The 25,831-nt window shown below is 39.4% G+C and overlaps 1 protein-coding gene across 2 annotated transcripts in view; it reads right to left on the reverse strand.

Annotated features, from left to right (window-relative positions):
* LOC129450609 (allantoinase, mitochondrial) overlaps positions 1 to 25,831 on the reverse strand; it is a 45,762-nt gene that overhangs the window by 14,897 nt on the left and 5,034 nt on the right. Inside the window, exons 5-8 of one of the 2 annotated variants that reach the window (XM_073870115.1) lie at positions 12,547 to 12,592; positions 10,109 to 10,202; positions 9,177 to 9,363; positions 8,941 to 9,079 (exon numbers count right to left, since the gene is read on the reverse strand). In XM_073870115.1, the coding sequence (XP_073726216.1) occupies positions 8,941 to 9,079; positions 9,177 to 9,363; positions 10,109 to 10,202; positions 12,547 to 12,592 (466 nt within the window). Of the gene's footprint in view, positions 1 to 8,940; positions 9,080 to 9,176; positions 9,364 to 10,108; positions 10,206 to 12,546; positions 12,593 to 25,831 lie in introns of both variants that reach the window. The other variant, XM_055213517.2, reaches the window with a different exon arrangement.

Genomic DNA, 25,831 nt, shown 5'->3' on the forward strand with positions numbered 1-25,831 from the left:
GTATTTTTTGAAAGTATACTTCAAAAAAGATGTAATTAAGTTCAACTTAAGAGTCCAAAAAATAAGTATACTAATTTACCAGTAATTAAATTATTTTTTAAATGTACTTTTTGAAAGTGTACTTTGTTGTCAATGTATTTTAAATTGTATAGAAGTTTATTTTTTGTTAAGTGTATTAAATTTGACATACTTAGAGTGACAATTCAATATACTTATGGGAAGTATATTTTTTGGAAATTAATTGTTAATTTACTTTTTTAAAGTGTACTATGATCTCACTTCATTAGAAGTGTGACTTCTGTACACTTTATACGGTACACTCTAAAATAAGTGTATTTTTAGTTGCATATCAGAGTACTTTCATAAAATATGTTAGAATAATAAAATGTATACACTGCATGAAAAGAGCTGTATCCAGAAAATACGGATGGGAAATCCCTGCTTAACTTTAGATTTGTCAGATAAATGAGGCAGAGTGCTTGGAAACGTAATACTCAGAAGTAAACTCGTGAAACATCCAGAAACCTTGTGTATATAGACGGGTTGCACGGCGACGTCACTAACTGGTTGCGCGCGCCACCGAGAGGCAGAAAGAAGAGAAGTGCATTGTGTTGTATGGTAGTAGCGGTGTGCTGGGTGCCTGATGTTAACATACCAGTAGATGCGACTATTACTAGCATTATAATTATAACATTATAATTCATACATGTATCACAGTAACACTGCAAAAATAAAGACAGAAAAACAGATCCAGCTAAAATCAAGTCTTATTTATATACAAACAATAAAGAACGCTTCAATAATTAAGGTTGTTGCAGTTGCGGATCAGCTCACCAATCGGGCTTTCTGCCTCCTGAATGCGCGCGCACCCTGCAATGTTTGTAAACTTGCAACCCCTCTATAGGAACTGGTGGAAGTTTCCAGGAATCCTCACAGCTGGATAATTCATAAAGGTTTTTTATTTAAGAAAATCTGAGCATCACTCAAAATCATCACTGTTTTGTAAACGTTATACATTTTATAAAAATATTTTATATTTTTATTATTGATAAAGTATAAAGAACAAATCAGTGTGAAAACGCAGATTATAAAAAGTACATAAAGTGCCAGCAGAGGATCCAAAATAATGAAAAAAAACAACATTTGAAACATCCAATGCATCTTGGAATTTGTAGTCAATTTATATCTACAGCATGTAAGAACGCCAGGGCAAAAGACTCCAATTCCCAGAATGCACCTGCACCCACCCATTCATTCCCACCAATCAGGATCAACGTATTATTCAAACCGTTACTGACTCGGTCTTCGTTTTCATGCTAAACAGTACGGCTGAGGTAAGTTTGACTTTCATTCCTCTACATCGCGCAGATCTGTTCCGTATTTTTTTCCTATTTTGTTCTTCATTGTGATTATTTTTGTCTTTATACGAGAAGTGTTTTAATTTAAAGCACACACAGGAAACATTAAGAGTATACACTGTACACAGTAACGTTAACGTTAGTAAGTTCAACATGCGGTTTTTCAGTGAGCAAAGTTAACGTTACATGCAAAATGCCTGATAAACGAATCAATTTGATGTTTAAAACTTTAAAAATAAAACTGCAAGATTACTTGTGTTGGAGACTGTGTTGCTAACTGTAGCAAATGGCTCTTTCTGCTATTTTAAACGATATAGACGATCTTCTGTTGTTTAAAAGCTCATTGCTGTAACGTTAGTTCTGATAGATGCTGCTTATTTTGCAAGCCTGTTTTAATAGCTTTATTCTGTTTAGTAACCAAGCCAGCTTCACTTTAAAGGCACACCATGAAACTTTTTGGCCACTAGGGGGTGCTAGACATGTATTTTTCACGCCTAGCGCCCCTAGAGGCCACAAGCGCCGCAGCACTGTCGCAAAGGAAAGGGACTGGCCAACCTTAAAACTAAGCTAAAAACTAAACATTTAAAACGCTAAACGATCAACATTTTGAAACAACAGGGAGAAACGCAGTCATGTTACAACTTTCTGATGAGGAACTCGTCGTGGCAGAAGCCATTTCTCAATCTGAAGGTTGCAGCCTCCGGATGTCGTATTTCTAAGCTGCATACGTCATCAAGACTCTCTTATTTCACAATATTAACGATTATAAAGTTGACTATTGTACTTAGTTAATCGTAAATTGTTGCAGTATGCTTATGACTTGCGAATGTAATGCTCAGTTTACCTTAATAAACCAGGCTTGATGACGTATTCAGCCTCCATATTTGACCTCCGGAGGCTGCAGCCTTCAAATTGAGAAACGACCAGACGTATTTCCTTGCCTTTTTCCAAACAAATATTGTTGCATCGTCTCTCTCTCCCTCGCCACCAGGATTTTCCGCAATGGCGCTCGTTTTTTCTCTCTTTTGTGTGAAAATTGTCGCTCCAAATCCAAGTAAACCGATGTGATCCAAGCAGACCTAAAGTCTGCCGCTTTGTAATACGTCACGCGAGTGACAGCGGAACGCAGCAAATGAGGAAGAGAGAAGAGAGAAACGCTCGGATCTGATTGGTGAATGAGTAGGGTTTGGTTTTACACTGTGAGCAAGTTTGACTGCTGTAGCATCCTGAATTGTAATGTAAATACCATAGACACAGTAAAAGAAAGGTAAATACGTGAACACAGCATCTGAATACAGCGAACTATAAGCAAGATAATCGCCGTCATTTATAAAGAAGATCGCATTTATGTATGAATCAAGATCGTGAGTTTATATAAAAAAATTGCCTTAAAGGGGAATTGAACCCGGGTCGCCCGTGTTATAGGTCCGTGACACTAAAACTGTGCCACAGAGTCACATGCTATAACTTGCTCTCTACACTCCTCAAGTAGCCTCTAGCAAAATTCACGTTAAAAACAAATTTTGTGGAGGAAGTGACGTATGCCGTAAAGCAGTAGAATTTTGTAGTTTCTTTTGGTGCTCTGGTTACTACCAGAAACCCTAAGTTTTAAAATACGAGTAAAAGTGATACAGACCCCGTCAGGCTATGGTAGACATGTCATTCAACCTATTTAAAGTCGATGTACTACCACAAGGGTCTTGAAAATTTATTATGAAGGTTGAAAAATTGCATGGTGTCACTTTAAGTTTAAGATAAACTAACGTTAGATGCTGTTGTAAAGAAGCTTGGAGTCAAAATATATTTTAAAGTTGTATGATTGCCTTCTTTTTTAATATGATGTCTATCCATGTTTGTGTTTACAGAGGTCATGTACCATGTGGTCGACCTTGCTGACGCCGAAGAGGTTTCTGTGTAAAAATGATGTAAGTTCAGTTTAATCAATTAATTTAATCTTGTTTTAATTCATGCCCATGTCATGCTAGCTACCAGTCAAATATGGCAGACAATTAAAAATACTATTAATCACCTATAAAACCTTAAATGGCTCAGCACCTTCGTATCTTAGAGAATTAATATCAGAATACAATCCAACACGTACACTGCGGTCACAAAATTCTGGTCTCTTAATTATCCCTAGAATATCAAAAGTGTCTAAGCTCTGAAATGATTTGCCAACTGATGCCTGTGAATCAGACACAGTCAATCACTTTAAATCTAAAGGGACACTTCACCCATTTGTATTAAGCTTTGAATCTTTAGAACCCCAGTCATATTTTTAAATGGTCATGCATCATTTCCTGAGACAGGAGAAATACAGATTTAAGTGTTGCACTTCCTTCTTTCAATGATGTAAAGATCATCATTTTGCATCATTGAAAGAAGGACGTCCAATATCTTTGTTGAGGGGGTGAGACTACAAACACCCCTTTTTCAGTCAAATAGGCACCAAATTCGAAATGTATGTTACATTTCCACTACAAATATGAGACACTTTCAATAAAGATTAATGTTTCTACAGGTGAAATGGTCCATTGAAGGATAGTTCTGGTGTTTGGCACTTTGGGTCTCGTTGTTGGTTTGTTTTGGATGGACTACAGTGGTGGACACTGTGGTTTTGACAATGGGTCGTGTCTTGAATTTTTTTGACTCATTTGACTCTTGACTGCTTCGGAATGGAAGTCGGGGGCCATTAACGGGGATGTCGTTGGGACGGCACTTAGCGTTCATTTTCAAAACTGAGTGGTTTGTGTTGTTCGTTGATGATTAAAAACAAGTAGTGTAGCGAAATGCAGTTTCTGTCGTGTTTTATTTGGCATTTTGTAAAATTCCATTGACTTCTCTTGGAAGACTCATTGCTCGCTGATATATCACTCTGCCGCCGGAAATGGAAAAGGGGTCTGTTTACATGTGGTTGTAGTTTTTTCGCTCGGTTTCTCTCAGAAGGCTAGCATGAGCAGAGCAACTGTGCCCTCGGAGTAGGGCACAAATTTTCCCCATATTTGATGGCTCAGTGACCAGCCTTAGGTTTGAAGTTGAGCTCGATTGTGACTGTCTATACGCTAGACACCAAGTTCCGTTCAGCGTCCTTGTACGGCAAAGTGGTTGTCGCCATCAAGTGGTCAAGAGTGTGCTAACGCTTTAGACTCAAATATAGAGCGGAAGTATATGCGTGGCTGTGAGGTGTCTGAAAAAATAGATACACTATAGCAAATAACACGGATTGAAATCATACATTGCTCTGATATATGTGTTTTTAATCATCAACGAACACCATGAACCACTCTGTGAGTAGCAGAGTTTTGAAAATGAACGTTAAGTGTTGTTTTAATGACATGTTTGTGCATGGCCCTTGACTTAAATTCTGAAGCAGTCAAGAGACGCTTCTAAACAAGTCAAAAAGTCAAGACACAACCCATTGTCAAAATCCCAGTGACCATCACCGCAGTTCATCCAAAACAAACCAGAAATGAGACCCAAAGTGTCCAACACCGGAACTACTCCTGAAGACTTTTTTCTTTAACAAAGCATTCACATAATTTGTCTAGTATATTATACTTATCTCGCAAAAGTTAGCTTGTACGGAACAAAGCATTCACATAACCGGTCTGGGTAATTTACTAATGCCGCAATAGCTAGCCTGTCTGGAACCGAGCATATATTAAAACACAACACTGTGTGACACTTGCATTACATGTGAATGGCCCCTACGCTAATAGGATTTTGTTTCTCTCTTCCTGTCTCGTCCTCAAACCCGAGGACATTGAGACAAACAGACCAGTTCCGGCTGCCGTGGAGGTCAACACACCACTGATCTACTGGCTGCCCTTCAACGTGATGCCCAGCCGATGCCTGACCCACCGACGGTACCCGTTAAATCTCCTTATCCGTTTACATCCCATATATATATGTGTATATCTTTTCCTCCTAGGACTTTTTGTTCCTCCCTGAGGTTTTTTTCAACCCCGGGGAGTCAACCAACATTGGCTTAACTTAGCACCCTCTTGTATATGAGACATTATTAATTTGCTCGCTTGTAAAGTTTATTCATAGCCGCTGTATTTTGCTACTTATATTGTCTGTCGATTTTTCTATGTTTCCCGTGCTTCTTTTAATGTAAAGCTGCTTTGAAACAACTACAAATTGTGAAAAGCGCTAAATAAATAAAATTGAAATTGAAATGTCTCTTTCCTGTTTTACAGATGCAGTGAGGGAGTGATTCCCCAACATCGAGGTGGCAGAGATCCAGGACCTTCTACGGAGGAAGTGCAACAATGACAGTTACAAGGCCTCCAGTAGTTCAAATCAGAGCTAGATGTGCATATAGTACAAGTTTGTCGCAAATGTTCTCTTCCCGGCATTTCAAAGAAAGTCGACTGTTTAAGGTTCCCCATTTTGCCAATATCTGTTTTGTGTGTTACTTTTGTGTCAATAATAAAGATCCTTTTTTGAAATGCAGTTTGTAATCTGTTTGTGTGCATTTGAACTGAATTTTTATATAATACACTTGTAGTGTAATAGCAATATTCATGCTTAAGTATAACAAAATGGGGATAAAAGTACAAATTAAATATACTTAAAATATAAAAATACACTATAATAATATTGCACTGAAAGTACGTGTTTATGATGTTTAGGTTGTAATTGAACTTCACTTTAAAAACATTATTATTGTCATAGTGGGACACTTTAAAAGCACTAAAAATAGTCAGGAAGTGCATTTGTAGAGCACTTGAAATATTACAGAGGCATACTAAATTAACATAGTTTATAGTAATTATAAGTATGATAGCAGTATGCACAAAATGTACTTAAACACAACTATAATTTGTGCTGCAATGGCTTTTTAAGTGTATTTCCATTAAAATGGCAATACAATGCAATTGTACTGTAAGTGTGCTTAATTACTCATGAATCTTGATTTTCAGGAGTGTATTTTAGTGCACTTGAAGTTTAAAAAAAGTTGTTCCATTTTAGCATACTATTTACACTTGAAGTGTAATCAAATAGGTGTTAAGTTGAAGTTAATACATAATTGAGTACACTTAACTATACTTGGATTTGACGAAAATAGAACAAAATCTAGAAAATATACTTAGTACACTTTTTTAAAGTATATTTTTAATAGAATTTTTTTCACCTGGGCATAAACGCGTGAACTAATGAACAACAATTTGTTTTTATATATTTTAAGTGTAATGCCAAGCCAGGTGACTTGCACGACCCACCTTATTTCCCTGTGCAACGCATTTATTGGGAACCCCTAATATAAATTATCCTTTAAAGTGAAGGAATAATGGATGCATTGGAGCAGTTTATGCATTATACTTTTGGACATGAAGGTGTGAGTTTTGCATGGGTTTGATAAAAAATAAAATATACAAGGTTTATATTTAGTTGTTTGCAATTTGAAATATTTTTACCAGATATTCTTAATAAATGTAACTTGAACTATTTCTGAAATGTTTCTTTAATAAATAACACCGCTCTCTCATAACGCAGTGAAGTACCTATTACATAAAGTGAACAATTGATTGTCGAGCAATCGATATTAGCCTATTCAGCACCAATGCCATGGACAGCACCTGGTAACGTCGTACGTAAGAAAGTATACCTTAAGAAACCCACTAAGGTACAGTTCGGGAAACACGCCTAGAAAAGGTAAACCTGTAGTTAAGGTTTAACTTAAGAGTCTTCGTAGCGCGCTAAGAGAGAACGTTATCGGGAAACGCAGCCCTGCTCTTTTGAAGTGAAAAAAGTTTTTTTTGTTGAAGTCTCATTCACTAATAAAAGTTTTTACGCCTAATTCACAACACGTGCATGCACGCATTAGTTTGTTCTTATACTTGTTCTTACGTTAGTGAATTCGCGTGCACAGGGTTGGTAATTTGCATAAAACACGCCCAATTTCACCGGGACAGCAAGACCCGGCACTTGTGGGCCAGTACAAGTGACACAGTCTATACAGATGTGAAGCTAAGATTAATCTGAAGAGTTGCTAGGTTTGTCTAAAAGTCTCTAAATGTAGCAATAAAGTCGCTGGCAACATTGCTTCAGCCAATTCCCATTTCTTGAGTATTTAAACCGCACCCACTGATTAACATTGAATTTGCATACAAGTTGAAAAAAGAAAACCAAAAAATAAAAGAAACATAAAATTTATACTGAACTTTACATTTTAATTTAGTCAATATTATTGCTTGGGCGTGGATAAAAAGCCTTTTAAAAATGCATATTTGGGATTAAACTTGGGATAAATAAATATTTGACTCATTCAAGTAATTTCCCTTTACCTACTGGCTGTTTTAGTTTCGTGTTTAAAAAATGTCATTTATTTTTCCATCATATATTTTTCTTATTTAAAATGAAATATTAAATATTAATCTTATAACATCATTTAATACTGTATATAAATATTTGGCGGGATCCGGCGTCTGGGGCTGGATCCTAAATATTTTGTCTGGTGTAGAGACCTGATCTAACAAGCCCTAAAGTCCTCCAACAATCTTTACAATTTTGATATTGATGCTATGCGTTATTTCCGAGGGGCAACTTTCCGATCTCTCTGATGAAGCCAATATGAAGTGACTTAAACTGCAATTCATCGACTGGCCGGCAGAGGCAGGCTCCAAAAGGGAGTCAATCCCATATACCCCCATGTTAAAATGGCCAACTTTACAGTAGAAAATAATATGTTTACAGCCTGGTACAAAAATAGTATATTAAGCTTTAAAGTTCTGCATAATTAAGGGCGTGGCCACTTGAGGGGTGAACAGCTACTGCGGTCACTAGAATCAAGCTAGGCGGGCATGGTTTCAGCAACCAGACACCTCAGCTTCAAACACATCCCGCCTCTTTACCCATTTTCGTATATCAGCGAGTGATGCATGATGACAAGCGGCCAAGCGTGCGACAGCAGGAAACGACTACATTAAGATTCAGAAAAGTTCAAATGAAACAAATGGGTGACGTCACGGACACTACGTCCATCTTTTTTTACAGTCCATGGTTATTTCTTCCACACAGTTCTAAGTGTTTTTATCTTAAAATCATTGAGCATCTGGCACTGTGCTCTTGCAGTCATAACAGTATGACCACTCCTATAAGTAGAATATTGATTAACTTTCTTTATAGATAAACAGTTTTTTTGTATACTGTACTGCTAAAATTAAGTAGTCTAAAAATATTTTTTTAACTCTTTCCACCACAAGTCAAAAACCTAAAAAAGACTTGCAAAAATTCCAAATTGTTTTAACGTCATGCTTGCATTTTTACATGCCTGAAGACTAACAAACAGCTTTTGGAATCATTGGCTTACATTTTTTTACTCTGTACTGCGAATGTTTACACAGTGTTAACAAAATAAAATAATGAAATAGTGTTGTTCTTTGTGTGTTAACCACTAGGACTCTGACTTGATCCTTGAGGGTATGTTTTTTCAAGTAAATCATTAGTCTGATTGGTAAACAATTGGCTCACCACTCTTTATCTCCTACAGGACTTTGGTCAACATAAGATACATGTGAATCCTTACAATCAATGAGAAGTGTGTTAAAGTATAAATGCACCACAGCCAGCCTACCAAATTGCAGTGAAGAGATGCCTCCCCATGCCTCCATGAAGTCTCCATTGTCCAAACACTTTAGGTCAGGTGTGCAAGGTGAGTGATCTGACACAACCATATCAATATCACCAGATTTAAGTGCAGACCACAAGAGTTCCTGACAGAAACATAAAACAGATTTATGTTTTTGAGTAATTTTACTGTCAGCCTGGCTGAAATCTGTTTCAATGACTACAGTGCATTTTTACTGATACCTGATTGGCTGCATCGCGAATGGGGGGACAGCACTTGAAATGAGTGGCCCCTGCTGGAATGTTCTCTGCAGACAGGTTGATGTAATGATGTGTGGTCTCTACAGTCAGGGGAGCTCCTGCTTGTCTGGCTGCTTTAATGAGCTCCAGAGACTGGGCTGAAGACAGGTGCACAATGTGGCATCGCACTCTAATTGATAATAAAAACAGATTTTCAGTTTACCCATCACCTCATCTCTTGATGGGCTACAACACCACAAAAGGAACCTGGACAGAAATGTCATGTAATGGTGCTCCAGATATGTCAACATGGTCTTGGAATGTAGAACATTTCTGCTTTATAATGCTGAGCGAGAATAACGGCCTAAGTTATTTAATATTTAGTAGATATTGGCTATAACAAGATTAAGGACTGCCATTACTGTGAACAGGGGACAATGCAACGCTCAATATGGCCGCTCTGGAGACGTAAGTCCCGTCTTCCAGTTAATAGAACCAATGATCAATGGATACAGACTGATGATTCTCTGGGCAAAGACTCTAGAGTTGAACAATGGTAATGATGGTTGCATTTGGTCAGAAATACGTTGTTTAATTGTGATTTTTGCACGTGAATTTATACTTGTTTGCCATGCATTCTCTTATGTGTATCTCTTTACCCATGTTGCTGTGCTATATATCCATGATTTGCTTGGCATTATCTCCCATGTTGTCTGTTTATACATCTTCACTGTATGTGATTTCTGTACTGTCTTCACTTTGCATAATACCCTTATATGATTGTACAGCGACCTTGAGCTTGGGAAAGGCGCTATATAAATAAAACGTATTATTATTATGTATAATGAAGCATCTATGTATTTATTTCTATGGCCATGAGGCAATAAGATATGTTTGCAACTAGTCCCATTATCATAGTAGTTTTAGAAACATACTGATACTGCAGGCAGAGTTGAGTGACGGTGTGGATGGCCTCATATTCCATAATGTCAGGTCTGGACTTCAGGAAGGTGGAATATTCACATGGATTTGCTAAAAAGAAATAATGTTAATGTATTGTGCGCAAGACATTTTATTGGCTTTAGCAGGATCTTACTGTCATGAATTGTGGACAGAACCCAGTCACAGGAAGCAGGTAAACAGAAAATACTTTATTTAATAAGAAAACAAAAACCCACGAGGTGGTAAAACAGGCAAACAAAGACAATAAGAGACTGGACAGGACTAAACACTAAACTAGACCAAACTTGACTTTAACTGACTACAGGTTAACATGGACCAAACTTTGACATGAATACCCACAAATCGAACCAGTAAGTAAGTGATGTGACGTATTTCCTTTCCGGTCCGAGACTTCCGGTTCAATAGAAACCAGTGTAGTGGGAGCATGCATAAAACATGATTTAATCAGTTAAAGGTATTGCGGATGATTTTCTTTTTCCGGGTGGATTATCAAGACTATTGGTCCGCTTAGTTGTCAATCAGGAGTGTTGCGCAATAAAAAAAAAATTAAAAATGGAGAAGGCGGGTCTTTTCTAAAATTCCAGAAAATCCTCCGCTACACCTTTAATATTTACTGTATGAATGAGGATGAAATTAAAGATGTGGCTTGATATATGATTCAACCATTTTGTGTTGTTGATCGGAGGTGACGGGTCTTCAATGCGCAAATATAAAAGCACAGAGATAAACCAGTATCTTTACAATGGGAAGTCAGTCAGGTGTTTGTACATGGATTTTACCATGACTTCGTGTTTTTAACTTTTCAAGGGCTGGTTTAAAATGTCACAACTGTCCCTTTGGTATGAGTTTTTTTTAAACAGCAGTTTTTAATGTACTTGTTTATGGCGACACGTCAAGCTTCACACGGCCCGAAACAGTCAGCAGTATCATCCAATTCAACACATTGTAAGTTATTTGAACAAACCAAAATAAACATATTAAACTACTCCATGTACTGAGTATTGTTTTCGTTTTATGAAAATATTATTACATTGCTTCTTATACGCACAACTTTAGGTGGAGACATGAGCTTATGAAATAGTATTTGAAAGTATTTGCTTTTTCATTTAAAACATAACAAAAGTACGCACAAACAAATTATGAACTATTATAACATTATTATTATAACACTAAAAGCAGATAGTGTCGTATATATTCTGTACTGTAATCACATTTTTGTAATAATATATAGTAGCAGAATAAATTAATCAGCTAAATCAGCATATTTTTATCAGCATAATAGTAGTTGTGTTTAAACAATTATTGTATTTATTGTTTACTGGCAGTTTCTATGAAAGGTTTTACTAGATGGATTTATAAATACAGATCATGAGGGCATGTGCGCCACATACACATTCAGTTCAGTGCATGGATTGTGGTTAAAACAAATGTTTTGTAGAGATTTACTGCATTTGTATTAGCTATTATGGCAACCCCTAACTGCACAAATTATGTCGGTCTTTCTGGATTTCATAATAAACATTAAAAAGCCAGTCAAAATGGCACACTTGTGTTCTTCGCAAGCTTTAGTGGCTCACCGGAAGTCAACCCATTCTCACCAAAAAGCGTACAAATGACACGCAGTGTGATTATCGTGCAATAGATACGCCAAATTCTGATTTTGCGTGCATATGATACGCCAGTCCTTCCCATTCACTTATATGGCGAATCGTTTCGTGACGTTTTATTTATTGTTTTCTCATTTGTTTTCTGTTTTTTTTACCATTTTCGCTTGGGTTTAGGGTTAGAACAACTTTTTGTTATATAAAAATGACATCCTAACCCAAACCCCAACTCTAACCCCAACTCCAAGCGACCATGGCTTAAATATAGATAAAAACATAGAGAGACCTGTATATTAAATAACCTGCTTAAACAAATGTGAAATCTAACCCCAAACCCAAGCGAAAATGGTTTAAAAAACAGAAAACAAATGAGAAAACAATAAATAAAACGTCACGAAACGATTCGCCATTTAAGTGAATGGGAAGGACTGGCGTATCATATGCACGCAAAATCGGAATTTGGCGTATCTATTGCACGATAATCACACTGCGTGTCATTTGTACGCATCTTGGTTAGAACGGGTTGGGAAGTCATAAACCGGAAAGCTCGAAGATTGCGGCGCCCACATTTACGTCAAGAAACAGGTGGATAGGCGAGAACTAATGAGGGCAACAGGTGACATGAATCAAACCATAATAGGATAATTAATGAGGAGACGAGGGGGCGGGGTCAGGAGGTGAGACAAAGCACATGGCCTGGGTAAACAAAGCCAGTGCTTCACACAAAACATGGACCTGTCATGATCCTGCCTCAAGACTAATAATAAAACAAGGACAAGAGGGCAGAATCATGGGCAGAATCTTACCCCTTTCCTCAGAGGCTAGATGTTGGACTTCACGCTCTGCATGAAACTAAGTTTGGAGAATAAATAGATATAATTAGTACACTTCTGAACCAAAAGCATCATTTATTGATTATTCACAAGCAGCTGACAAATACTATAATTAATCTGCCACTTACATAATTATCAATTATAAGCAAAAACTTCTCAAGATATAATTGATATTTTTGTGTAAAATAATTTGTACAAAAAGTTTAAGGGGCCCTATTTTAACGATCTGAAACGCAAGTGCGAAGCGCAAAGCGCAAGTGACTAATGTGGGCGGATCTTGGGCGCTGTTGCTATTTTCCCGGTGGGAGAAATAAGTCTTGCGCCAGGCGCAAATCAATAAGGGGTTGGTCTGAAGTAGGTTCATTATTCATAGGTGTGGTTTGGGCATAATGTCAAATAAACCAATCAGAACGCTATCCAACATTCCCTTTAAACGCAAGGGCGCAAGTACCATGGCGGGTGGGGTTGCTATTATAATGACGGATTTACCAGGCGCACGCCAGGAGCAGTTCACAGCTGAGGAGACCGTATGTTCTTGTAAGAGCAGTCAAAGACAGAGAAGTTGTTTTGTATGGGGATGGGAGAAACCCGCCCAAATCAGCGTAGGTTAAACAGGCGTGAGAGGAAATAGCCACAATTGTCTCATCAGTTGGCTTCCCCATCGTTGCGCCAAGCGCTACAATGACCACGTTTACATGCGCACCAACAATGCGATTTTTCCAATAATGCGAGTAAGGTCTTAATCGCAGTAAGATGTTTACATGACTGGAGCTAACCTCTTCACTCCGGTTTACATGCAGTTTTTATTTGATTATTCACACATAGCCCAACACAGACCACAAATGATGAACTCACATATATGGTCCACTGTTTTAATTTACTTACATTAAATGACAAACACGTTGTTATAGATGTATTTCATTATCCGGTGCCGTGATGAAGATATAAATATGACGGTGGCTGTAAAGGGCGTTCACATGATATAAAAATATAGTTTTAAAAATCGTTTTATATTAAAGATAATAGCAGAGTTCACACAACAACTATAACGATAGCGATTTTGGCACATGATGAACGATAAACCATTGACAGCCAATCAAATCTATTTGAACTTGAAGTGCACGCGCACTTAACATGCAGTAGAAAGCTCATTCATTGTTGAGGTTATAACATAAAATTACCTCAGGTATACAGAGCTGATGCAGTTGTTGCTGTGAAATTTTTCTACCACACTGACTACGCCTAAAGGTAAGATATTAACCTACATTCATTGTTTAGTTACGCGAAACGCAGCGAGTTGAGGACATCTGCTGGTTTCCCGCTGTGTAAATGCAACAAGAACAGCATACGCATACACAATTGCAAAAAAATTTTTATTACAAGAAATATCCAATATTAGGTAATGCCGCGCTCGTTGAGCGAATTAGCATGAAGTTATCATTATGATGTGGTCACTAATATTTTTATCATTATTATTATCGTTATAATGTCCCTTAAAGGTTTTATACACTGCTGTCGTGTTATTTGAGCTGTTTCTGAATGAAGGCAGACTGCTGACAGCGAGTCGTGTTGGCAGAGTTCACGTAAAACTTCCTAATGTCAAGTTTAAAATGAATTTGTGCTTAAGGTGCGTGACTAAAACACACGTGCACTTAATTAGTGCGGTATAAATGCGATTAAAGCGTTTACATGGACGCATACTGCGATTTTAAACGGCGTACGCCACCTCTTTTAATGCGATTATACTTACTGTGATTATGAGCTTAATCACATTATTTTTATCGAATTATTGCGTTTTCATGAGGTAAAGTATTGTAATGAACTATAAGGTTTTCTTGGTGTCGGCTGAGAAGTGTGTTGCTGACATTGATCTAGACCTGCGAGTTTGACAGTCTTTGGCTGCGTTTACACTTGGCATTAACATGCGACCTGTATCCGGATGCTGTCCACATACACATTGAAAAGACAAGTGTAAACGCGTCTGTGATCGGAATGTTATCCGATCTGTGTGTCCTGATGCAGAGGTAGTCGAGGACGCATTGTGATCGGAACTCAGTGTAATGTAAACGCAATCCAGCCATCGTATCTGCATTTACAGGTCACAAAAAACCCCGCCCACTATCATCTCCTCTCACTGACAGCTGTCAAAAATAAAGGACGTTAGGTCATGGAGCGCAGGTCAGAGACGCATACATTCATATTTGTGGAGCAATGGAAGCTACGCTTAAAAGTATCTTAATAAATCGACATTCAAAAGCATTTTAACACTGCTGACTGTATTTAAGTTATTCAGGCATATGTTATATGTTCCTATTCATAGAGAGATTTAATATTTAATGGCAGAATTCAGTATCGTTTTAATGTTTGAGTTTCCATGGTGTCATATCAACGTGAATGTTGTTCCCTATCAAAAGCTTTACTCGATGCTGCGCTGCTAAGCGCTATGGGGAAAACGTCTTTATCGTTGACCAGCTGAATATAGTGTGCAAACACGTCAATGAAATTGACCCGGAGGTATATAGCCTCGGTTGATGACGACATCACAGCGCACCCAATGCGAGGCTATAAAATAGATGAGCAACAGCTGTGTCATCAGGTCTTTTTATTTTCAGACCAACTCTGAATGAGTGTGTGCTACACTGAAATGCAAATCTCTCTCTTACCTTTTGAACTTCACTTGAGATCTTTGTTAGGAGTTAGATTCCAACAAGATAGAGTGCAGACTTTCTCTCTTTCCGATTTTAAAGGAGTTTAAGTTAAAAGGAAAATATGAGTAAGAAGAGTCACGAGCAGTCTAAGTCGTGTTTGTTTTCGCTTTATGGCGAAGGACGACACACACACTTAACTGTTTTGTGTGTTTGGGGGAGGAGCATGCGGTCATGGCTTTGTACAGTCTGATGAGTGCGAGCATTGTGAATCATTCACAATATAAATGATTCGTGCTCGCCGTGATTTTTTTCTGACCGCAACCTCAAATTAAGTTATATTTCTTCGCGTGATTCCGAAGCGCACTCCGGTGTTTCTTCGGGTTATGTGGGGGTAATTATAATAATGACGTTGATGATATCTCACTCGGTTCTGCGGAGTTTCATAAACCAGCCTCCGAGCGTTTCTCGCGCGATGAAAGTCGGTCGAGGAGCTTCTCGAGGTGGTAACACGCGCCATGTTTGGCCTCGCGAGCCAGAGAACCCCAAACAAAGCAAACTAGCGGATAGGTTTCTATAGTGACAAAGGGAGAGGACGAAACATGAGCCTCTCTCTTTCTTTGAGGATCTCCATGGTGAATTAAATAAATCATGGGAAAGACCATACTCATTGCGTGCTTCATGCCCACGGCGTCAATTTACGACTATCGTGGGTACGAAGACGCGCGGATATACCAAAATGCCACAGGTGGAAGAGACGCACGCGAGTTATCTATCGCCTGGCTCGGCATCCTCATTAAAGAAGCCTACCCTGCCCACGAAACCGTGTAAATAACTTCAGCTCTCATGGGCAAGGCTTATCAAGCCGCAGGTCAGGCTGGTGCTGCGCTGCATACTATGGCAATATTACAGGCATACCAGGTTGATCTGTTAAAGGATTTGAGTGCAGGCGAGACGATGGACAAAGAGACATTTGACGAGTTGCGTATGACTACAGATCTGTCTCTTCGTGTCATTAAATAAACGGCTCGCGCTATCGGCCGTACTATGTCTGCTCTGGTAAACACAGAGAGGCAGAGGCGTCATGCCCATTCAAACTAAGGGGGCACGTGCCCCCTTGGTTTTTTTGAGCCAATGGATTTTGCATCCAACCTCAAAATCAAATAAGCGTCCATTAATCTGTTATTTGACTTTTAATCTATTTAATATGCACACTATTATACATTCTGTGCTGCATCCTTGTCACTTTTCGGAGATTTTCGCCGTTTTGATAGTGTTTTGATCATGTTACATTACTTTTATTCTGGCGGCAGCTCGTGCTGCACTCAGCGCAGTCGCAGACGTCATCAGCGTCTGGGCGCGCTCACGAGCTCTCTGCTGTTGCTGGCTTGCTGCTGCATTTGGCTATCTGAGGAATTAAAACGTGTTAGAAACGCTCACAACATTTCCAAACCCCAGTACGGTAATGTGCAGTTAACCTTCTTTGTGTAGAAAATGTATGGTTTTAAATGTGACCGTCTCAACGTTATATTAGTAGAGATTCATCTTCTTGGCACAATGCCAAAGTTCGCCAAAGTTCACGCGGGCGCGGAATCTCACATGCTCACATATGAGGTAAAATTTAATGCAAAAATCCGTTCCTCTAATAATTTTATCTAAACATATTTTTAAAATCATTATTGAACATTAAAATCAATCACGTGGCTATAGCTTATGTCATTTCGTTGTTTATATACTTTATGGATTTAAAATTACATTCATTTTATATGATAATGCATTGTGCAAAATGCATTAATGACACAATTAAACAAGCCATTAAGACTTAAATAAATAAAACATGCCGTTTCAGGTGTAAATATGATGCAAATGTGTCATTATTCCGATTGAATAGTATTTGATATGAAAGTTAGTCATCACTTTTATTTTGGAGGTTTTTGCATGAAAGCAGGGGTTTTCAGATTGTTAGAAATGTACGTGCCATGGAAAAGACTGAAAGCTCTCTAATATTTCGTTTGATGTCTGTGTATGCACAAATTTCTGTGAGCTGTTGACACTGTGCCCCCTTAAAAAAAATTGGTGCATGACGCCCCTGCAGAGAGGCATTTATGGCTAAATCTGTCAGGCATAAATGAGAAGGATAAAACTTTTCTTTTAAATGCCCCTGTTTCCCCATTGGGTTTATTTGGTGACACGGTTGACTCCGTTGTCACGAAATTCACTGAAGTTAAAAGCATGAAGAAATATTCCACTCTTTACAGTAGGGCTCGCCGGCGGGCGGGGCATATCATGTTACATCAGATCGCTCCGTCCCGTTGCCTTTACGAAGCCTCTCCACCTCCGCCGCCTGTGGGCTTGCGGGGGGGGGGGGTTTCCAGCATAATGTTAAAGGCCCTCTGTCTTCAATGTTAAAGGCCCCCCATGCAGGGTTTTTTAGCATTCCCCTAAGAGGAAATAATAAAATTAATACCATTATCAGAGAGTCTGGCAGCGTGGAAACTCCTGCCAGGCGTTTCTGCTTGGGTAATAAGCACAGTACACTTAGGATACATAATCCAATTTATTCGTCGTCTTCTGCACTTCAATGGCGTGATATTCACTTCCGTGAGACCGGAACGAACGCACGTACTGTTGCAAGAAATACAAACTCTACTGATGAAAGGGGCCATAAAACATGTTCCCCTTCCAGAGAGAAGGTCAGGCTTTTACAGCAGATACTTCCTGGTTCTTACAGTCTGCCTAGCTTTATCACCCCGCACACACACAAAATGTATGGATGCAGCACTGGCTCCATTGAGACTCCGGTGCATCTGCATTTTAAATTACATGGATGATTGGCTAATACTAGCAAAATCGCGATAGGTGGCGCTCCAACACAAAAACATTGTGTTAGCACATCTACTTTTTCTAGGGTTGAGACTCAACGCCAAGAAAAGCGTTCTTTCTCATGCCCAGAGAATGACTTATTTAGGGATAGTCTGGGATTCGATTACGATGCGGGCACATTTGTCTCCAGCACGAATCGAGGCCATTCAGCATACCCTGAGCAGAGTCAGGCTAGGCCAGGATCTCACTGTGAAATAATATCAGAGGATATTAGGGTTTATGGCATCAGCATCCACGGTGATTCCTTTGGGGCTGTTGCATATGACGCCGTTTCAGTTGTGACTCAGAGCCGGAGGGTTTCATCCAAGGGCCAACCCTCAAAGGCTGATTAAAGTGATGCGCCACGGGCTTCATACACTAACTATGTGGATAAGACCCCGGTTTGTTGCCTTGGGTCCCACGCTATGAGCGACTTGTCATCGCAAACTGCTAATGACAGACGCCTCCCTGACGGGCTGGGGTGCGACCTTAGATGGTCGTCCAGCTCAAGGGGAATGGGAGGGTCATCAGCTCGGTTGGCACATCAATTGCCTAGAGCTGACGGCTGTATTTCTGGCCCTGAAATATTTTCTCCGCCAAATGAGAAGCTGTCATGTCCTAGTGCGGGTGGACAACACAGCGACAGTCTCATACTTAAGTCACCAGGGAGGTCGGCGCTCGCGCAATCTGAACAAGATAGCGAGGCAGATTTTTCTCTGGGCTCAGGACAAGTTCCTGTCACTCAGAACAGTGTACATCCCAGAAAACCTATATGTAGGAGCAGATTTACTGTCCAGGCAGACATTATCGACTGGGGATTGGAAACCCCACCCAGACATAGTGTCTCAGATATGGACCTGATTTTACAGAGAGAAAGTGGACCTCTTGGCCTCTTTTCAGATAGCGTAATGTCTCCTTTACTTCTCTCTGAGTTCCCCAGCCCCCCTGGGTCTGGACGCAATGGCGCACACATGGCCGGACAAACGCCTTTATGCGTTTCCTCCAGTGGCGCTGCTCCCGCAGGTTCTAGCCAGAGTTCGCCAGCAAGGCTCTTGCCTCTTTCTGATAGCACCGCGTTGGCTGAACAGAGTATGGTTCTTTAGAGATAATATCTCTCCTCAACGGCTCGCCATGGGCAAGTCCGGAGAGGAGGGGCGTTCTGTCTCATATGATAATGCATCTCAGGCCCGACCTGTGGAATCTCCATGTTTGGCTCCTAAGGGTGATGTTACTGACATTATTTTTCCACTAGAAAGAATTATGCCTTTAAATAGGGTGTCTTTGAAGCATGGTGCATGACACATAATGCAGATCCTGTTAACTGCCAGTTTGCTACAGTTCTGAGTTTTCTGCAGGAAAAGCTGTCAGCAGCTTATGCCCATCCACTCTCAGGTTTTATGTGGCCGCTTTTTCGGCTTGCCACGCTTTGGTGGACGGGGCGCCGCTCGGGAGGCATCCAACGATTGAGGCCTACAGCAAGAACTAAGATTCCTTCGTGGGACCTAGCTAAAGTCCTTGAGGGTCTGTCGATAACTTCTTTAAAAAGAATTGGGGATATGCAGGCTCTGGCGATCTCGCCATCCTGTCTAGATTTTGCCCCAAGAATGGTGAAGTTGATTTTACATCCTTATCTTGTTTACCTGCGTAAGGTTCCCTTTTCGACTGCACATCCGGTCATTCTTGAGACTTTCTGCCCTCCGCCGTTCACCACGCCGGAGCAGGAGTTATACCACAGATTGTGTCCAGTCCGTGCTCTTCAGACTTATGTCCACCGCACTAGCCAGTGGCGTAAGTCAGAGCAGTTGTTTGTCTGTTTTGGGGGCCGCAACAGAGGTGCTCTTGCCTTTGAGGCGCGCTGTCAAGTCTCGCCAGCAGGTCTGAGAGCTCACTCCACCAGGGGAGTAGCCTGTTCTACTGCTTTAGTAAAAGGGGCCTCCTTGCAGAGCGTTTGTGATGCGGCAGGCTGGTCCTCTCCGCATACATTCATAAGATTTTATAGCTTGGATGCTCATGTCACTCCAGGATCTCCTGTCCTCGAGTCAACATCTCAAGCTGATGTCTATGCCATTTGTCCATAAAAGGGGTATCCCCCACTGCTACTTTTAGTAAGGGGTGCCTCCTTACAGAGCGTTTGTGATGCGGCGGGCTGGCCCTCTCCGCATACATTCATAAGATTTTATAGCTTGGATGCTCATCAGGCTTTTACAGCAGATACTTCCTGGTTCTTACAGTCTGCCTAGCTTTATCACCCCGCACACACACAAAATGTCAATTTCATTGACGTGTTTGCACACTATATTCAGCTGGTCAACGATAAAGACGTTTTCCCCATAGCGCTTAGCAGCGCAGCATCTCGTTCCGCTTTTTCAGGGAACAAGGTTACAATCAAGTAACCCATCCGTTTCTGTCTCATTTAACACATTTTAAGTTAGCTCTTTTAATTAAATCATATTAAAATTACCAGGAAACATAACAGTTCATGGTTAAAATATAAATATACATATAAGTTCAGGCAGAGCCAAAAGCCCTTTATTAAGGCAGAATAAAACAGTGGAGTCGGTCATGTTTCACGCTGATTTTGTTGTTGATTTAAAGCATGCGGGTGCACGTCAAGTTCAGGTAAAGTTAAACAGGACATTCATCCGCGGTGCGGACGCTATAAGAAGGCTTTTAAAGCTGAAAAATATAACGCTTAAAATGTGAACATCACGGTTGTTGGGGTTGCTTGTTATTCTCTGCTGTTGGCTTCTCAGTAGCACTGTACAATACGGGATTGCGGTTAGCGCGAAAACCCTAAATCCTGTGGCTAAAGACAGCTGTACCCATTTTGATTGACAGCTATCCACCCAGCGCGCGTCTCCCCGAACGGGATCCGATCACACATCCAGATACAGAAGCCACATTTATGTGACAAATGTAAACGCGCCGTGTCCTGATATACGGATGATCGGATCTGCGTGAACGGATCACCGAGATCGCATGTTAATGCAAAATGTAAACGCAGCCTCTGTCTCCTCCCTCAGACTAAATGAGGATGATTGGTGTCACCTGGAGGAGAGGAGATTTAAGAGACCTGATGCAAGGTAAGCGCGTGGGAGAGGACTAAATGTGAATGGCCGTTTTGCGCTCAGAAGAGTGGGGACGCTTTGGGTTGCTCGAGGCCAATAGGGTCTGTCCGGCAACGAAGATAGTTAGCGAGGGTGCTTATTGTGTGTAGTTAGATATGCTGGGGGGGATTTAGGAGCGCTGGCCACTTATTCATGTGCATGAGAGCTCAGACGTGCATGGACATTATTAATCGATAATGCGCAGAGCAAAAGACATTCACTGTGCCCTGTTATGGGGTTATTAAAACATTGATCAGCTAACTCCCACCTGAAGCGTGAACATTTATTCTGTGAACGTGAGAACTGACGATGAACTGTTCCTGAAAAACGGAGCCTCTCGGATTAAACCCAATCCTTACCAGGAAGAGTCCATCTGTCCGGTTGACGACCGGCTTGATTGTACTTCCCTGAGACCCCGGGGCGGGGTCTTGTTGCCTGGAGACAGGGAAGTGTCTTTTAAACATTTGTTTCAATTGTTTGTTTGAATGCATGTATGAGTGTATATTGTTATGTGTCATTTTAAAAGTTATATGCAAAGTGAATAGCATTAATGTATGTGCGATCTTGGGGGAAATGCCAGATCTATCACTGTAAAAATTGTGTGTGTCACAATTTTAGTATTGTGGTGGAGTTTTGCAGAGCGAGGTCTTGACCCACGTAGAAGGTGACGTTCTCGCGACCTTTCGCAACGTTCCCTAAAACTTCTCTAAAGAGGATGAAAAGACCTGAACCTTTAGAGAACATTAGGTACATTCCTAAAACGTCCTTTGTTGGTTATAAAAGTCTTGCAGTTCAAGGTTCCTCATGTGACTTTAGGGGGACGCCCGAGACATTTACAGAACATTCCCACATGGTACTATTTTGGTCATATCATAACGTTCCTGATATGACTGTATGATGACGTTCCATATTGGTTATCCTGTGGTCACATAGGAACGTTACAGATAGGACACCTGCGACTTTAACAGAACATTCCCACATGGTACTATTTTGGTCGTATCATAACGTTCCTGATATGACTGTAGGATGACGTTCCATATTGGTTATCCTGTGGTCACATAAGAACGTTACAGAAAGGACATTTGGAACATTAACAGAACATTCCCACATGGTACTATTTTGGTCGTATCATAACGTTCCTGATATGGCTGTAGGATGACGTTCCATATTGGTTATCCTGTGGTCACATAAGAACGTTACAGAAAGGACATTTGGAACATTAACAGAACATTCCCACATGGTACTATTTTGGTCGTATCATAACGTTCCTGATATGACTGTAGGATGACGTTCCATATTGGTTATCCTGTGGTCACATAAGAACGTTACAGAAAGGACATTTGGAACATTAACAGAACATTCCGACATGGTACTATTTTGGTCGTATCATAACGTTTCTGATATGACTGTAGGATGACGTTCCATATTGGTTATCCTGTGGTCACATAAGAACGTTACAGAACGGACAGTTGGAACATTAACAGAACATTCCCACATGGTACTATTTTGGTCGTATCATAACGTTCCTGATATGACTGTAGGATGACGTTCCATATTGGTTATCCTGTGGTCACATAAGAACGTTACAGAAAGGACATTTGGAACATTAACAGAACATTCCGACATGGTACTATTTTGGTCGTATCATAACGTTCCTGATATGACTGTAGGATGACGTTCCATATTGGTTATCCTGTGGTCACATAAGAACGTTACAGAAAGGACAGTTGCAACATTAAGAGACCATTCCCCCATGGTACTATTTTGGTCGTATCATAACGTTCCTGATATGACTGTAGGATGACGTTCCATATTGGTTATCCTGTGGTCACATAAGAACGTTACAGAAAGGACATTTGGAACATTAACAGAACATTCCCACATGGTACTATTTTGGTCGTATCATAACATTCCTGATATGACTGTAGGATGACGTTCCATATTGGTTATCCTGTGGTCACATAAGAACGTTACAGAAAGGACTTTTGGAACATTTACAGAACCATCCTACATGGTCCTCTGTTGGTCGTATCATAACGTATTATGTTATACTCTCTGAATATAATGATGTAGATTGCAATGCATCTTGGAAACAGTAGTCAGTTAACAGCAAATCGTTCAATCTGCTTTATGAAAAGAACTACCTTTCCCATAATGCAACAGCTTACAAGAGGACCCGGAAGTCACATGAAATTCAAACTGCCACACTTGACGACGCGTGATCTTTGTTTTGTCTTTATATAATACTGTAAGGTAAGTTAAGATACTTTTCTTTTTAAATAGATTTCACTCGTTGTTCTACAGCGAGTTACATAAATGTTTTTTCTGTTTATTTGCTATTCTTTTCTGTGATGTTTTTTATTTCTATGTTAGGCTATATATTCTTATTTGCCATTTAAAGTATAATGATAAACATGCAGGCTTACAGTGAGCTAAACAATTTTTATAAAGAGGATGTTAAAAAAATCTTTAAGATGTTCGATCTTTACAAAATAAATTAATGCTCAGCCCACAAAGAAGCCAACCAAAGATCAAATGATTTGTGTACAAAACAAAAAATCAACACTTTTTGGAAATACTTTTGTAAAGGAATTTAATACCTAAGAATCATAAATTAGCGTTTGTCTTACAAAAAAAATGTAATCATTATTGTGCTTTGTTTGCAGAAGTCATGTACCACACATTGTCAAACCTGAAGAAGTGTATCTTCCTGCAATCTGGGTAAAGAAGGTGTAACTTTAACACACATTATTTAAAAACATAAGAGTCATGTTCATTATTTATCTTTGTGTAATTTGATTTAAATTACAATATTGAATGTATTGAATTTGTTAAATTTTGTAAGAGGGAATTTCTTGTATGGGTTAATTTGCCTAATATTAGTATTAGATACAAAAGCACAAGTGTTTTGGCTTAAAAGTGACAGCATGTTTTAAAAATGTTTCAGGTAGTGGGGCTTGGATTGTTTGAAGTAGTAAAGAATAATGGCAAATAATGAAGCAGGCAATAAAAAATACTTGACCAAGAAGTTTTGGAGCTTAACATTTTTGTAGTTTGTAATTGCTTTTTTCTTTAAGTTGGTAATTTGAAAATCTTTCTGGAAGTCTGAAATCTTCCTACATATTTTTTTCACATCTCGATTTGAATGTTAAAAATCTTAGTTCTTGGATTTGTGATGTTTTGTAATATGTGTTTTTGCCCTTACTTATGCATTTTATGTAAATATATTTTTAACTGGATTTGTATTTGTATGCTCTTATTCTGCAGGCTCCAGACCTGGGGCCTATAACATGAAGCTGGTTTAGTTGGTTAGCCAGCTTTGTTTAGGATTAGTTTGTGCAAATCCTGGGTTTTGGGTACCATGAAAATAGCTTTTACCAACAAGGCCTGCACATTGGCTTGGTTTTGTCAACCTGAAACTAATCCTGTAACCCTGAGTTTGTTGAACCATTTTCATGGTACGGGCCCCTGGAGATTGAAGTTCCTAAAGGTTGATGTTTATCAAGCTTGTGACCTTATCACATGGTGTTATTTTTTTACATTTATATATCTAATACACATTTGCACATCTGTAAACATATATTTAATATTTTGTGGGCTATTTTTTATTTTATTTAACCAGTTGTTGTATATTGACATATGTTACATTTTATGCACTCCAAATGTAAATGTTTTGTTTTAATTGCATCTTTATTGTTTAAAACAATTTAATTAATGTGGGTTTTTGTTAGCTTTTATGTTATTCTTGTATTTTTTGGCTATTTATTTGTTTTTGTTTTTTATTATCCTTCTGTTAATTTGCCAGATTTTGACCTTCTATTTGTTTTTCCTGTAATCTCACTTCATTTGGACTTCATTTCCCATAATCCTTTTCACTCTCTCACCTGAACTGTGTATGTTATTATCCTCACCTGACAGTCATCCCCCTCATCACTCCATTGTCTAAATACCCTGCTTTTCCCTTTGTCTAGGTCAGTTCTTGTTAATAGTGATGTGTTGTGTGTTTTGCTGTTTACCAGTTTCCATGTTCCTTGTTTTATATTAATTAAAGATTATCATTTTGGATTCATCATGATCTCCATCTCATCCTTTATCCTCCACCACACCAACCGTATCAATTTCACAGTATAATTATATATTGTTTGAGTTATGGCTATGTTCTGGGGGTTCTGGATAAGTTGTGGGTGAGTCTCAAATGTTCTGGGAACTTTACTAGGCAATGTCTTTAACACCAGCAGTGTCGTTCTGGGAACATAAAATTTCTACATAAAATATGGTTCCCTTAACATTTCCAGAACGTCCTGAATGTTCCGTGGAGGTCTGCCAAATAACGTCCTCCAACCCTTTAGGGAACTCCACAACACGTCCGTCTCATAACGTTCTGGGAACTTTACTGGGCAACGTCCTTAACACCTGCGGGGTAGTTCTAAGAACATTATGTGAACGTAAAGTGTACATAAAATATGGTCCCCTTAACATTTCCAGAACGTCCTGAATGTTCCGTGGAGGTTTGCCAAATAACGTCCTCCAACCCTTTAGGGAACTCCACAACACGTCCGTCTCATAACGTTCTGGGAACTTTCCTGGGCAACGTCCTTAACACCAGCGGGGTCGTTCTAAGAACATTATGGGAACGTAAAGTGT

Source organism: Misgurnus anguillicaudatus, chromosome 8 (assembly GCF_027580225.2).
Source record: "Misgurnus anguillicaudatus chromosome 8, ASM2758022v2, whole genome shotgun sequence".
In the NCBI taxonomy this organism is placed as follows: domain Eukaryota; kingdom Metazoa; phylum Chordata; class Actinopteri; order Cypriniformes; family Cobitidae; genus Misgurnus; species Misgurnus anguillicaudatus.